The sequence below is a fragment of the Hyla sarda genome, chromosome 10 (assembly GCF_029499605.1).
Source record: "Hyla sarda isolate aHylSar1 chromosome 10, aHylSar1.hap1, whole genome shotgun sequence".
NCBI classification, from domain to species: domain Eukaryota; kingdom Metazoa; phylum Chordata; class Amphibia; order Anura; family Hylidae; genus Hyla; species Hyla sarda.
This window is the reverse complement of record NC_079198.1, coordinates 70,095,359-70,112,273: the sequence shown is the minus strand read 5'-3', so window position 1 is coordinate 70,112,273 and position 16,915 is coordinate 70,095,359. Positions and strand designations below refer to the sequence as shown.

At 39.1% G+C, this 16,915-nt stretch overlaps 1 protein-coding gene across 4 annotated transcripts in view; it reads right to left on the bottom strand.

Moving 5' to 3' along the window:
- Nucleotides 1-16,915, bottom strand: part of EPS8L1 (EPS8 like 1) — a 151,873-nt gene that overhangs the window by 14,607 nt on the left and 120,351 nt on the right. For all 4 annotated transcript variants that reach the window (XM_056541869.1, XM_056541868.1, XM_056541870.1 and 1 more), the window contains 10 exons: nucleotides 11,774-11,832; nucleotides 8,361-8,522; nucleotides 7,776-7,925; nucleotides 7,606-7,688; nucleotides 6,305-6,524; nucleotides 5,684-5,792; nucleotides 5,514-5,563; nucleotides 2,319-2,445; nucleotides 1,089-1,177; nucleotides 919-993 (listed from right to left, as the gene is read on the bottom strand). In XM_056541869.1, coding sequence (XP_056397844.1) covers nucleotides 919-993; nucleotides 1,089-1,177; nucleotides 2,319-2,445; nucleotides 5,514-5,563; nucleotides 5,684-5,792; nucleotides 6,305-6,524; nucleotides 7,606-7,688; nucleotides 7,776-7,925; nucleotides 8,361-8,522; nucleotides 11,774-11,832 — 1,124 coding nt within the window. The remainder of the gene's footprint in view (nucleotides 1-918; nucleotides 994-1,088; nucleotides 1,178-2,318; nucleotides 2,446-5,513; nucleotides 5,564-5,683; nucleotides 5,793-6,304; nucleotides 6,525-7,605; nucleotides 7,689-7,775; nucleotides 7,926-8,360; nucleotides 8,523-11,773; nucleotides 11,833-16,915) is intronic.

Genomic DNA, 16,915 nt, shown 5'->3' with positions numbered 1-16,915 from the left:
GTTAAAGATAAGTATTTGTACAGATCAACTGCTGTGACCAAAGAAAGGAATCTCACAGGATGGAAAAACAATAGAGGAAAGTATCATGGCATGTTTAGTGAATATAAAACAAATACCATATACACCCAAAAATTAATGTAATTTTGTAACTTCACTTGAGATAGAAAACAGTTTGACTCATAGCTATATGCAGTTATCTGGACGTGAAGGTATGAACAAACATGAAGTCTCGACGCGTTTCTTGCCCCATTCATCAGGAGACAATGGGGGGGGGGGGGGGGGGGGGCATTGATAGTCTCATGGAGAAGATCATGAGAGGGATGGCCGGTCTGGGATGCAGGAAGATGCTGGATATTCCGCAGCCATGATGGAGGAGGTGGCTACCTGATCTTTATATGGTACAGACAGGAATGTTAGCCAATTAAATATTTCTACCTTCCACTGAGTAAGTCCTTGATCCAATAGGCTCCTGTCAGTGGAAGAGTGCTGCTATCGTGTCATTCTAGGCTCCGGTCACGTGACCGATCACGTGATCTGGACGGACATAGCGTCACTTCCCGTTAGCAACGTGGGAAGCTGGGTAGATAAACAACTAGTATAACAAGTCATGTGGCCAGTTCTACAGCGTCAGCCGGCAGGTGTAATCCTGCGGGTCACATGACTGTAAAGGAGGCTGCACTGCCGCATCATGGATCGTCACGGTCTGACAGATTGCATGATCGGAGTGTTCGCTATGCAGCCGCACCAGAGATTAACCCGAGGCTCCACAGAAACATTAAGCTTACAAGTGATTGGAACTTTACTGAGCCTCATAGGTGAAAAAAACACCTAAAACCTATCTACACTATAAATAAATTACAATATACTTTCACAGAAAATGCTTCTATACCAAAAGAATAACTAATTAATAAAACTTACAGTTTTAAGTGGTCCAAATAAGAAGTGAACAAGCTCAACCGAACTGGGATTCATTATGTTATTTCGAAGCCTTGCCTATGTGAAAAAAACCAGAGGGAAACACATTATAGAAACCTATTTTTTTTAACACTTTAAAGATAATTTTTAGTTTGTCATAGTTTGTTACATACCAGTAGACAGAAGCAGTATTTGAATTTCCGTGCAGCTTCTTCATATTCTTCTAATTTTGGTGGTTTGGCACGGAGAGTCAGCAGTCCCTCTGTACAAAAATGTTTTAAAAGAGCATTGCTTTTTAGCTACATAGATATTAAAGATATGTATAATAAAACAGCTGCAAGTACTATGTAGGCCATTATATTACAAATGCTTATGGGATGTGTTTCTTAAGTGTCCATTCTTGAAATGGGTTATTTGTTTTGGACAATGTGATCAGCTGTAAACTATGGTATAAATCAACTGCAAAATTTTGATTCCGTGCAGTGCCACCAAAAGGCAAAATAATCATTGCACAGTGCCTAATGAAATAAATAGGCATAGATATGGCAGGACCTCTCTCTCTCTCGATGCTATTTGTAACTTCTATTCAGTCAGCTTTAAAGAACACATTAGCTTTGATTGGTTAACAGAGTAAATCTCTGTACTCAGTACCAAGGTACCAAGGCTCCCTTTTTTTTTAAAGTATAATTGAGCTGTAGGACTCCCTTAAAGGTAAACTTACAACTGGTTCACTCTCAATAAATCCAATACATAGGGTTACAGTGTAGGTGAACCAGATTAAAATGACATACAACTTGCTCTGATCGGTACCACCATTTAGGAGATACAAGATGTATTATGGTCCGTTGCTAATATGCTAATGCTGCCCTTTGCACTCTGTATGCCGGCTCCAGTCTCCATTGAGCAAAGGATGCCATATGCCCACCCAAGGAAGACCCAAGGTAGGGAAGTTCTGCATGCCGGCTCCAGTCCCCATTGAGCAAATGATGCCATATGCCCACCCAAGGAAGACCCAAGGTAGAGAAGCTCTGTATGCCGGCTCATGTCTCCATTGAGCAAATTACGCCATATGCCCACGCAAGGAAGACCCAAGGTAGGGAAGCTCTGTATGCCGGCTCCAGTCTCCATTGAGCAAATGACGGCATTAGCATATTAGCAAAGGACCCTATTAATTCTTGTAACTCCTAAACAGTTTGTACGGCACCGATTGGAGTAAGTTACGGTATATCTCACTTTAATCTGGTTAACCCAAACTATAACCCGGTGTATTGTGTTTAGTGCAGGGGACCAGCTGTCAGTTTCCCTTTAATATCACAGCTTTACAGTTAGTTTACACAGTATACTGGTAGTTATTCTAGCAGCAGCCACATATGACACCTTGCTCTCTTAGCATTTATGTTTACCTCCAACTTCTGGTTTCTTGCTTCTTCTTGACTTTTTCCTTTGATTGAGAACTTTAAAAGCTTCTGCAGACTTTTGAAGATTTCCCATAAAGTACTCAATGTCATCAAAACAGTGATTCAGAAGATCCTGTACAATACACAAAGAAACCTCTGTAATATAATATAAAGTAATGGTACAGAGCTAAACTGTAAAAAACAAAGAATGACAACCAATGAATAACAGCTTACAAAAATAAAAGCAAGTTGTTAAAATACAGCACAAGAAACAATCTGTAGAATTGCAAATGTTAAACATTGGACCTGATTTACTAAGAGTGTTGAGTTTTTACTAGTGTGGAATGTTGTTTTCGGCTTGCAGGATTCCACTCTATTTACTATTGGGAATTACAAATTTAATAGGAGGGACCAGCCATGCCCCCTTTTGTAGGTTTATTTTGGTGTAATGCAGCAAAAAATCTGGAACTGACACAATTTGTGGCACAATGCGTCAAATTCTGGATCAATGTGCCACATTTTGCGCACAACAAAACCACATTTTGCGCACAACAAAACAGGTCCAGTTTGCAATAGTAAATGAGGGCCATTATGTTTCTCAACCTAGCAACTCAGCCAATTCAATGAATTCTCCTTTTTGCACAGAATTTCTGCTTATGTCATATTATTAAGTCCCACTTGTTTGTTTCTCAGAATCAGTAAAAGTCTTTCCTAGTTTTTAAATCCTTTTCAGTTCTCTACGACAATAAGATTGTTGACTCACAACCAGACATCTAATTTTCTCATCATGGTGGGATTGAACAGGAGCAGGGGGGGGGGGGGGGGCTACAAAAGATGTGGACCCCCCTGGAGCTTTTTAATCCTTACTAAAAATGAGGTATTATATAAATATTGATCCATGGTTAGATAATTTGACTTCTGTTTTTTCTTTACTTGGAAAAGAATCTTATTGTCATAGTGACCTCAAAAGGATCTGCACCAACTTCCGGGAGCAGGCAATTTTCTATAGGTTCCAGCGGCAAGCTGCCTACACCATAGCCAGTCACCAACGAGGTCTGCACCAACAGCCCGCATTTTCTGTGTACTGAATACTGAACCAGGAGGCCTGCATGCACCACTTGGGTGAACGGTACAAAGTACCATATTCACAGTCTAACATCATCTATCGGTTGCTTTCTTCAAAACTGAGAATATATACATATAAGATATGGAATAATTTTTGGACCATGGGACTTTTATATTATTTGTGTATTTAGGGAGATGTTATATGGTATTATATTTATCTGTGGTACAATGATTCATTTATTGTCACCACACTAGCAAAGGCCCTGCTAGCAGTAGCGAGTTTTAAAGTTTTTATAAAAAAAATCTTTAAACTGACATATCTAGAATAAACTCATTAACTTGTTATTTTATATACTCAATTGTCATTCCATCATAATGCAAAAAATATTGGGAACCCTCATGTCTAGGGCCTAGGTTAGACTGCTTCATTTGCACACCCAATTGAACAGTTGGAGTCTCAGCTGCTAACATAAGGGTCGAATATAGATAGTAAGACGTTCCAAAACTAAAGGGTTGACTGATGTTGTTGGCCTACGTCTACTTAGCAACCACATTGTCACAGCTTGGCACTGTGCTGGAAGCAGACTAGGGGAATAGCAGTTTGTCTGCAATCACATCATAAAATTAAGTTAACACAACTGAAGTGTTGAAAGGAAATTAAAAGAATTCAAATGAGTTAGTCTTCTAGGCTTCATAAAAGGATTAAATCCTTTCCCAAGAAAACAGCAGTGAAAAAGTGAATAAAACGTTTAAAAAAAAAAACTGCATATAATCCAGCCACAGACATTTGAAGGGAGATCTAGTTTAGGACAGTACATACCAGCTCATGCTTGGTAGTAACTTGGTTCGTTGTTTCTTGGTGTTTCTTATGTTATGTTTGGAGATAAGACAATATCAAGGACAAAATACCAGTATGAAACAGAAAGAGCTACTATAAGAAACAAGACAATTATATTGGAAAAACATCTTACGGAAATGTTAAAGGGACACCAAATCTAGAAAAGGAAAGTCTATATGGCATTCTCAAGCTCATAAAACAATCTTTAGTTGGTAGAAAAAACTTAGTCCATCTTTTCCTCATGTTTACACTTTTTAGCTGCTTTTGCTTGTTTTTTTTAGATTTTGAGTTTCATTAAAATTTTTTGCACTTTCGGGTAACCTTTTAGAATAAGTTTCCATGTGTGTCTACATGTGGAGGAGCACTGGCCATTATATAACTTGTATATGTCTTTTTCAGCAGATTTTCCTTCTGCAAGCTCCATATTTTAATTTCTGTTGTCCCCGAGCTAGTGCATAGAGACTAGCTGCTAGGATATCTCCCATACACTGCACACACACACACACACACACAGAAGAGGAGATCTTCCTCCCCTATATTTCTATAGAACAACCTTAAAAGCATCAGCAGCATGGAGAACAATATAGAGCAGTACCTAGGAGTGTAGGCTGTGAATCGAGCACTGGGGTTAGATATGGCACTTACTAGATCTTTTTGTCAGCTTCTCTGTGTGTCTCTCTCCAGCCACTCCCCCTCCTCACCCCCTCTCTATAGATTTATGTAGGTGGCATGTAACCTGACACCTCAGTTAGATTATAATCTGTTTTGTCATTCATGATGGACTTTTATCACATTTTCTGAGTGAATGAGTTTAGGGGGCATATGGTTTAAAGGGGTACTCCCACCCTAGACATCTTATCCCCTATCCAAAGGATAGGGGATAAGATGTCAGATCTGGAGGGTCTGAGTCATGACTACGGGAACAGAAGTCTGTGATGTCAGGACTCCGCCCCCGTGTGACATCACGCCCGTCCCCTCAAAGCAAGTCTATGGGAGGGGGCGTGATGGCCGTAGTCCCGTAGTCCGGTAGTCGCGACTCAGACCATCCAGCGCTTCCGGACAAAAAACAGGTGGGTGCCACATGCAATACTGCGGGGGTCCCCAGCGGCGGGACCCCCGAGATCAGACATCTTATCCCCTATCCTTTGGAAAGGGGATAAGATGTCTAGGGTGGGAGTACCCCTTTAAATGTTATAGTTGGCATTGTTTCTGTAAATTCTGGTTGACCACATCATCACTATATTAAAAAAACAAGACATAATTAATCTATAGTAAATTAAAAATGTTTTTATACTCACCACTTCTCGTCCAGCTCTAATGGCCATTGGGTCTTTGGTCTCCCCATCAACTGTAGAAACATTCAATATAACAAATGAGTTAAGTACACACTTACCTTTAAATAACATTATATTTACACTTGTACATATTGTCTGTTGTTTAGTGTCCATTAATCCTGGTGATGACTTACCAGCTGTCTGTCCACCCATGCTGCTTTTTTGTTGCATTTCTGGACTTCCAGAATTCTGTGGGATTTGTAAGTTCTTCTCAGGTCGTGTCACTTGACTGTAAATTGCATCCTTTTCACACATATAAAAAAATGTCACTTTATGCAATACAAGGGAATTTTAAACATTTCTTCTGTGACATTTTATTAACAGATCAGATTCCTAGCCTTGAACCAACAAAATGTAGTGTAAGCTGTTGTGCAGAGCTAGTTTAAGGGGTTATCGCAATATTATAATGTATTACCTATACACAGGATCAGTGATAAATATATGATTGGTGGGCCTACGACTGCTGAGACCCTCATCAATCACAAGAATAGGTATCCATTGTCCCTTGAATGGATGAAGCAACAGTTGAGAATGCACAATACCACTCCATTCTCCAGCTATAGGACTTCCAAAGATTGGTGAGCACTGTTCTTGTGATCGGTGGAAGTCCCATTGGTCAGATCTCCTACAGTCAGACACTTATTACCTGTTCAATGATGGTTGTTTGAAACACAAGGTTATTAAGAGAAATCTGGTAACCCCTATAATAAAAACTATATACAAATCAGAATCTGACTTGACTTATTATATAATACCTGGGAAGAACTGGTTGATTGTTGCATCTGTGGAATTGGAATGACATGGACTTGAGGGTTCAGTGATGAGTTTGCAGGTTTCGTAGATCTACGCTGGGATTCTCGCTCTAGGATCTCTGCTGGGCTGACGTAATGTGTCTGGGGTTGTTTCCATTGCCTCGGAGGCTTGAAGGAATTGGAGCTACTAGTGCTTTGCTGACTTATCATCTCCTGGGTGTTCCTTAAAATGGAAGGGGTATATAACATGTTAAAGAACTATATAACACAATTCATTAAGAATATTTAATTCACAAAATCATAAATATGTCAGTGGTTGTCCTTCAGCTTTCCCTGACTCACAGAGAGTAAACCTACTTATGGTAGTTTTCGATTAAGACAAAGTTTTCTACTGTCTCACTTTATAACTGAGCAGATTTGCCTTTGGGGATGTAAGCTAGCCAGGTGGCAAACCTTTGCATACAATAGGCAGCCATATGTTTCCCAGCATTCAAAGTAACAAACATTTAACATTTTAACTTGACGAAGGAATAAAACTCAAGTTTCCTTCTAGTCCCTCTAAAATCCTTTCACTACAGACCATAGTAACAAGTTATGGACCTATTTATGTTGACAGGTAACTACATTCATAGGATCGGCTCACACCTAGTATTTTGGTCAGTATTTTTATCGCAAACAAGGAATGGCTTCAAAACATCAGAATAGGTACAAATGTTTCAATTATAGTTTTTCTTTGTATTCATTTAACTGAATTGTGGATGCCTGAATGAAACTCTATGGGAACATTGGATTAACTTGTGCTGAAAACAATGATTCACAATGTTGCACTGGCCTCCATGATCGTCAGATCTAACACCCGGCAACTTTTCTCTGTGGGGCTACATTAAAGGGGTATTCCGGCTTCATACATCTCATCCCCTATCCTTTGGATAGGGGATAAGATGCACAAAGCTGGAATGCTCCTTTAAGGATTCAGTATATTTGCCTTCCCTTGCCAAAGAATTTGAACAGCCTGAGACAATGTTTCACTGATACAGTGGAATCCATATGTGAGGATATACATCTCCCCTCCCTCGTCTATCCTTAGCATTTGTCCTTAGCATCCATTTCAGAAGAAGGTTGCAGGTAAGGGGGATATTTGTAGCCATGCTCAAGGTCACTAAAAGGAAGTGTTTTTGACCATATGCGATCTGTAATAGTTGATTAAATTATCCATCTCATTGAACAACTCATATGCAGCTTTCAAAAGAGACAAGAAACACCCTAAATTTATATTGATGAATTATAATCCATTGCTGTAATACCGTAGGGCTGCAGGTCTCTTTGCATTATCTCCGGTTTTGGAATCAGACACGGCACTATTTATATCTTCACAAATCAACTCCACCTAGAAAATGTAAAAACAAAAGGCTTAGAAAATGAGGACTAAACAATAACCTATTTATTTTTATAGCCTGAAAGTCAAATGTCTTACCCCAATACCATCACACTGAAAGAAGTGAACATCAGCTTTTGGTTGGTATCTTTCCTGGCATACTAACACCAGCAAAGATCGATGTCTGTTTTCTGGGAGAAAAGTATCACAACGTTGGATGGCAGAGATAGGAAATACTTCCAGCTCTTCCTATAAACACATACAGAAAACAATGTTGTATAAGGACACAAGTACAGTAGAAAGGCTTTTTCCTTTCCAACCAATTATAAAGTGATGGCACATCCTAGTAATATGGCATCACTTTACGAGAATGCAAACCCTTTTAAGGGTCCAAGTCCTGAGGCTGCATGTTGCAAGTTCTGATAACATGTCCATGTCTGATTTTTGTGCAAACTTTGGGTTCACCTCACTACTCTCATCTAGTTTGAGGCATATATATTTTATGTATGTTTCTCTTCAGGTATGTGAGGTTTATATTAATATAAAGGATCACTGGAATGCATATAAGGTCTCAAGGCTATAGGCGGTGCTAAGTTGGAAGCAGAAACTGGTCTCTGAATGAAGAGGTAAGTGCTAAGGATAACATAATATAAAAGGGAAAATTTAATATAAGCTTGAATTTACCTTGGATTCCACATCTAGAAGTTTAACACTAGAACTGTTGACTTGCAGAACCATTTCCTGGATCCAGATTCTACCTTTGGTATCCATTACGTTGAGTTTGCGAATTGCATCTTCCACTGTGTGGACATCATCTTCTTCATCAATTGTAAAAGTCACCAAATGCTGCAAAGATAAAAGCATAGAGGGGAATTTATCATTGCTTGATATAAAAAACTTGCGTGGAAACTTTCCCAATTATTTGCATAACGCTCTCAATTGTTGTGCAAAACACAGGAAAACTCAAAAATGTTGGCATTTTAGCAACTAGTCAAAATTTTTGAAGAAATTCTCATCAAAACCCGCACGAAAACCCTTGATAAATTCCTCCCCATAGTACAATAGAATAAAACATAATCAGCTTGAGAGAAAAATGAGTCTGCTTTGCCCATAGGAACCCATCATGGCTAAGCTTTTATCTCATATTTCTTGTGTAAAGTGAGGGTTGTGCTGTGATTGGTTGCTGTAGGAAAATAACTCCAACTATTTCTCATTGTTATGCTGCTTTGGTATAAATAAATAAATAAAAAATCTTTTGCAGAAGCTCTATTTTTACCCATGCTTACCTCTTTTTAGAACGTGGGAAGGGCTTAGTTTGAAGGCCTTGCCCTCCGCAGATAAATTTGCAACAATTGACACCAGAAAACTGAAATTTATGCCAGCTGCACAGATACTACCAAAGTATTAAGAGGAGTGCACCTCTTAAAGGGGTATTCCGGGGAAACAAAATGTTTTCAGATAAACTGGTGCCAGATAAATTATACACATTAGTAAAGTACTTGTATTTAAAAATGAAGCCTTTCAGTACTTATGAATGACAAGTCAGATGTAACATGTATTGTCAAGAATGTCTTTATTAGTGCAGCAAAGTTCAACCTGATTGTTAGCTATATAATTAGATTAGAATAATGCTTGCACAATGCGTGGTCAGGGATTAACTGTAAGCTATGATGAAGCTATTAGTGGGTGTTGTACAGTGAGAGATACTCATACATATGTATTGCTGCTGTTTCGGTGCTACATTAAATTACTCATTTTTTATTTGCAGTTCAGATGTGCGGAAAATATTAATTGGGTGAAGCAAATAGAAAAGAATCTCGGTTACTCAGAGGCCAGCCTGAATGCTATTGTTATCCTTGACGTCATGTTCATCTACCACATATAAATACATGTCACACCTGAGACACATGGAGACATCTTCCAAGTGTTTATGTAATGTTGTCAATGGTGAAAGTTCAAAGCCTACGCTTATGTAAAGAGAAAATATTATGCTGGCAAAACCAAAAAGAGAGGGAGGGGGGAGTGTACGGGCTGAGCCGCAGCTGCAGTGTTTATACATGGCTGCTGTTAGCCAGGGGGGCATTACAACATCACTAACAAAGTACAACTCTAAGTTTTTGTTGTAGTATTGGAAATCTTTTCATGATTCTCATGCTGCCTGATCAAAAATCATCGAGACGGACCCTGACGGCTTCTCCCCGCCCCACCAGCTTTAGATCTTTCTTTGGGTACAGGGACAGAGCTATCAATCAAGGCTGGTGGGGCAAGGAGAAGCCACCGGGGACATCCCCAATGGCTTCTGATTTGGCTAGCATTAAACTTTTGTATACCTTTTTCCCTCTTTTTCAGCATGACACCTCTGTGTGAACACACACACACACACATATATATATATATATATATATATACTTGATGTACAAGAGGTTATGTTACATGGCTACAAGGACTGTTTTATATTACTGTCACTTATACTAACAATTGCATTAAGAAGACTTCATGCTGTAGTACAAGGAAAATTTTAAAGTTAAAAGATCCAAGTTTTTTTTTTTTTTAACCTTTTGAAATACCCAGCTTTAAATACCCTATTGAACCATTTAAAGATTGGAATACTGCAGTTTCCTGTTCCCGACTAGAGATATTTTTTTTTATCTTTTTTACATGCCGGTTTAAAAGCTATAAAGTTTTTACTTGTTTAGTCATTAAAATAATGTATGCATCTTCTTGCTTTTTCCCAATGTCACAAAAAAATCTGAATATAAAAAGATACAAAAATTATTTTAATGACTTAAAAAGTAAAAACTTTATAGCTTTTAAACTGGCATGTAAAAAAATAAAAATGTAGTCTAGAACAGAGTCTGTTAATGGCCACAGTTACAGTGAATATTGGTCACTAAGTTTTTTTTTTTTCCTGGAAACACAAAGGGCTGCTAAAATACCCTTTAAATAGGGGCCAGTTTTCTGGCCATGTCACAATCTATTAATCCTTGCTGAAGGCAGTCTACATTCACAGGGAGCCAGCAGCTGACAGGGCAAGTCCGCTGCTTATGTTTTACCACTTAGATGCCATGGTATCCATTGATTGCAGCATCTAGGGGGCTAAACATTTAGGAATTAAGTTTTTCCTATTACAGGAAGAGTCCACCTGTCAGTCACTGCCAGGTTATTAAAAATGTATATCCTTGGGGCTCAACCACTGGGCGCTCTGTGATCTCTAGAATGGGGCCCGTCTATAACCTCTGAGCGCTGCGGCCTCCACCTTCCGAGACAAACTATCTTGGTGGAGCAGGCTGTCACTCCCAAGACCAGTTTGTCTCAGAAGGTGGGGACCAGAGCGCTCAGAGGTAACAGACCAGCAGGACAAACAGTAATAAAAAAAAATATCTAAATGAATAGAGAGTGTTATTAACCAACATGGAAAGCCTCTATCATGAATCATTTATACCCTCTTTGGTGCTGCTCAAAGATTTTTATTACTTGAAACCTGATACAACATTTTACCTCAACGATGGTATAAATGATTCGTTCTTTGCCTATAATGTTGTGCCAGATTTTCAATGACCAGAAATCTCTGAGGAGTAAAAAGGGGTTGAACGTTCTATAGACACCCTTTATTTTAAAAATCATTGGTGGTCTCAGATCACAAGCTTTCCCTAACTTTATGGATCATGGGGGAGATTTATCAAAACCTGTGTGGAAGAGTTGAAAAGTTGCCAATAGCAACCAATCAGATCGCTTCTTTTACTTTCAGAGGCTTTAAAAAAAAAAAAAAATCAAAGCAGCAATCTGGTTGTTATGACCAATAAAAGGTACATTTGTTTTCATACTTTTGATAAACCTAAACTGAGGTTTTCTTGAACTGGTATATAGAACGACTGTGATTTCAGATAATAACTGGTTTCATGTGTTCGAAGTGGTATTCAGCTGACAGACTCCTTAATAACAGAGAAGCCTGTCGGACAATTGTTTGTGACAGCTCATGCCCTGCACAGTGAACAATGAGGTATATGACTCTATTGACAGGTTACAATCCAATGCTCTGTAGTATATAGGGGAATGTCATTATGTACATACTTCCTCTGTGATTCAAGCATACTTACATTGACTTGGTATTGTGACACATCAGCCATGATGACATTTGAGTATTTCTTCCTTTGTTCTGTAAAGAAAAAATATTTGAAAAAATATATTTTAAGAATAATCATTTAAATGTAAAATATAAAAAGAATTTCCACCTGCACAATTCAAATAAATCACATTCAAATATAGGAAATCATTACAGTAATAATTCCCCCCCCCCCCCTTTATATTTGTTATTGTCCATACATGTTGCCCTTGCCTGTATTGCCTCCTTTGTTGACTATGCTTGGTGGCCTGCTGTATATGACACGGTTACCATTCCCTTCCAGCCATCAGGAGACATGGGTTCCTGGCTAATGTAATAAATGGTAAAGCCAACTCACCAGTGCTGTTGACTGTGAGGTTTACACGAGAAAGCGGTAACATAAGCAGTCCATCATTTGCAAAACATGGTTCTATATTTTTGTAATGCTGGACAACTTTTGTTAATACGATCTATTGTGATGGCTTCCTGGCTGCCAGCTTGCAAGAAGAGGAGACTGATGTTAGTATGGACCCACACAGTTCTCAATGCTGATAAAAAGGGCAAAGAAAGGGGTCATGTGTACATCAAGCAAACCACTTATTAAAACTTAAACTTTATTAATCCTGCTGAAATGTTATACTTCAAACACACCACAGTGAGGCCAACACCAGATCACTCAGTATAGGGAAAATGTCTCGGTGTCCCTAGTCAACTAGTTGTCCCTGCCTAACATCTGCAGTACTACTACCTTAATAAGGGTGATATTCCAATGGAACCTCCTGGATGCCCTGGTAAATCATACTTCCTAATAAATTCTACCAAGTAGGTTAAAAATTGTTCCCAGGTACTTTTTAATGTTAGATAAATACAGGTTGCAGAAGATTTAAGGGTGATTAAGGAACTGCTCTTCTTTCTGCACAAATCACTATTTTAAAGGGAGTCTAAACCACAGTCCCCTTTTGTTTTTGTGTACCTAAGATACTGAATTATAATTTATTTATTTGGTTCTTGGATTTTTCTCAATAGAACAAGAATGTGCTTTGTTACTGGGCAAAGTACCCCTTTAACTGTAAAGGCGGAAAATTACTTTAGAACATATTTGATATCATTAGATTGTCTCCATAGAAAACACCATTCAGTGGCATAAAAAGCAGCCCTTTCCAGAGTGCTTAGATGCATCATGTAGAGGATGGCACAGGTCATCAGGGATTGGTTGATGGGTATATATAGTGAATTAGGTGATAAAATGCCTAGCTAATTCAATCTGGAGACTACAACATGTCAACATACTGATCATAAGCAAATTTATATCCATATATAACCTCCCCTGTATGGATTCAGATGACGTCACACCTGCTGGGTAACTCCCCTTCCCAGTCTGTGAACCTGAACCTGAGCAGAAAATTCATAGCAATATCAAGGTTGAAAACGACAAAATAATAAAAATAAAGGCAGGGGGTGGTTTATCATGATGGGGGCAGTGAACTGGGATGATTATAAAATGTATCAAGTTAATGAGAGGTACTCTTTATGGACTTGGATTGAGTTTGCCTTTCTGTGGTTTAGGGGCCAAGAAACTGTGTTGCCATGCGAAATGAGTGTTGCAGAGATTCTGTGAAAGGTTGGGGTGAAACAGCCACAATAACACTTTGAAGTGAAGAGGAATTCCCATACTAAGTGACTGGTTCAAGCCCCTTAAGTTTGTAAGGGCAGTGCAGGTTATTGCAGAGAGTAGCCTTTCTGGGACTTATTGTGGCCCAAAAGGAGATGCTTCAGGCAAACAGTCACTTTAAGGCTACATGACTGTAAGGGATCCTGGTATAAGGACCAGTCAAAAAGGTTTGCCACAGGTTAATAATGTTATCTGTTCAACTGTATTGCATTGCTTTGTTATGCAGTTTTACCATTTTCCTCAATGCAACTTCTGCCTAGTTATACAGTGATATGGTTGCAGGATTCCAATATAACAAACTAGATATAAAGAAGTTCTGTGCTGCAGAAAAACACACCATCAACAATTAGCACTACAGGTAAGAACCGCACCCAACGTACGCCTATTGATTTCAACAGGATCCTATAATGCTTGGTTCTCCCAGCAGTGTTGCTCAGTATTTACATAGCTTTTGCCCCATAAATAGGATTGTTGACTGCAGGAGCTTCCAGTGGGTTGTGACATCCTCATTCTCTCTATGGGGGCACAAACCAGCTATTACATTGCCAAATTAAGTCACACTTTAGTCTCTCCAGAACCATCTTAAAGGAAAATACTTAAAATGAACTTAACAAAAGTGAAAGATCTATTTGCTTACAGTCTGGAAAGAGTGACAGAAAAGCAAACAATACATGAAACCGAACACATGGACAGATGCATACACATATTACATATTTTAGTACACATAACCTACCATTCAGAACTGTGTCTATATCACTCCTACAAACATCACTCTTAGAATTGTCACCCAAACTTTGCAAGCTGCAAATGCTTCTACTACACAGAATGGGTCTACCTGTGCAGCTGCCCCTTTAGGAGGAGGATGAGGAGGGGGCGGAGGAGGCAGAGACAGAGGATACAAAAGGAAGTCAGTATCCTGGAGGTACCAGTGATGCTACTTTGACCCATATTCAGACTGACAATGAACGGTCTATTATTAATCTTACAGATTTGGTGATTTCAAAAGACCTGAGATCTGCCCTTTCAAAAGGGTTACATTTTTTGCATTGTGCAGGACTTTGATCGTGTAGATTTAGAAATTGATTTATTTAGATCTATACGTGAATTAAATTTAAGAAAGTTTTTGGCAATAAAACATCATCTTATGTACAAGCTGAAGGTGAAGTGCCAGTAACTGTAGGCCCATTGGGGTTTAGCATGTTTAAAGAGGCCATGCAATCCGAATTGGATTGCATTGATATCTTGGTTGATCTGCTCTCTGAGGAGGAGCCTCTGCTTACCTCTCCCCCCTCGGATACACTTTTAGTCCCCGAGTTTTCAGAAGGGTTAAAATCCTCTTTCTGTGCTCCCATTCATAGGAAGCTGTCTATACATTCTTTACATTATCCTACAGACAGAGCTAACCTTACTACAGCTGAATGGGAGGCCATGGAGGATTTAAAAAGAAGAGAGGACATTATAGTAATAAAATCCGATAAGTGTGGAAATATTGTGTTATTAACAAAAAGTACTATTTTCTCTGGGGTGGGTTCTCTTATGGAACCTTTGTCTAAATTAATTGATTGGTTGCTGCATCCCTTATTATCCGATATTCCATCACTTGCTATCGACATCGAGAGTTTATACACAAGCATCCCCCAAGATCTGAGTATTTCAATGGTGAGAGAACTCCTGGACAATTCTGACAAAAGTCTGCTCATAGTGGCGGTTTGCTGCTGCAAGCAAGATACACGGACACAGCTGGAGGCACACTCTAGGGATGGTCAGTAGCGCGTCCGCAGCATCAAGTAGGCTGCAGATGCGCTACATGTGACCCCACCCTTTTTCGTTTTCGATTAACCACTATCTGTATCAGTTGAGCTGATTTTCCCTAAATCCATGAAAACATTCCTGAACGACACAGCCTTACATTGCAACATTACATTGCTTTGTTTTTAGAAGTCTTCCCAGAAAAATAAGACCAAAACATACCAAAACTGCGACAGAGCCCCAACGTGTGGCCTCATGCTTTATTTGTTCTTACATGTGCCAGTTTAGTAGTGTTTTTTTTTATTTTACAGTGGTCTTGCGAAATTGCAAAAAAAAAAATTACAAAACTGGAATATGTAAATACACCCTTGAGCCACAGCTCGACAATGACTAGATAGTACATTGGGGTAGATTTATCAAAACTTGTGACAAGAAAAAGTTGACCAGTTGCCCATAGCAAACAATCAAGTTCCTTTTTCAGAGGCCTTTTTAAAAACAAAAGAAGCAATCTGATTGGTTGGGATGGGCAACTTGTCAACGTTTCTGCACAGATTTTGATAAATCTCCCCATTGCACAGATTTTGATAAATCTCCTCATTGCACAGATTTTGATAAATCTCCCCCATTGCCACAATACAGAATTAGGATAGGTTGCAGTGTTTTGTTATAACCCAACAGAGTTGCAAACAATTAGGCTATGTTCACACAATGCAATGTCTGCATGGAGAATCTCCATGTGGACATGCCGGAGAGTGCAGGCAGCGGCATAATCTTCCGGCGCTAGGAACGCACCGGAATGCGCCATCTCATAGACAGCTATGCATTTTACGCAGTTTTCACACAAAGAATGAACGTGTTCATTCTTTGTGCGGACACGGAAATTGGAATCTGCGTGCACAGAGCAGCAGAATCGGGTTGAATTCAACAGGACTCTGCTGCAGTGGAATCTCAGTGCCAGATTCCAATGTGGAATCCAGCATGGAAATTTTGACACGTGGACATGGGCTTAGGCTTCTCCTCTAGACTGTAGAACATCACATGTAAAGTTGAATACGATTTTCCGCAATTGCAATTGGTTGAAATGCAATGCTATATACAGTTTGAGAAAGCACCTTGAATAGGTGTAAAATGGTCATCAGGTGAATAACTCTACTCCTTTTATCCTTTTACCTTTTTATCAGACCTGCGGAAGTTTTTAATGGACTGAATAAGGAATTACCTCTTAACCTTCAAAAGTAAAATAACTGTGCTTATTTTCCATGGACACCTAGCACCACCACAATTTTGGTACTTATTTAGCTTCTGCTATTTCTGATATCAGGATAACAAAGTGTTTTAGCCCTGCAGTGCCAACTTGCACTTTACCCGTCTCCGTTTGTGTCAATTGCGTTGTTCTTAACTTGTTTTCATTCACTTTTATGGATTGATATAATGCCAGATCATATAGCAAAGCATTGCATGAGTTAAGTCGCTGTTGAGCTGCAAGATACCAGCAACACTATCACAACACCTGATCTTTTCATACCTGCACCTCCTCTGAATTTCATGAAATGAATCTTTTAAAGAAGGCTTGGGACTTATACATCCAGGAAAAGAACTGTAAGTACATGTATAGTAATTAGGACATTCCTATATGTGTAGTAAAAAATAGAAGCTAAACCAGTTTTCCAAAGCAGGCAGGGTACAGGAAGCTTGCCTACCCACCAACAAAGCTGA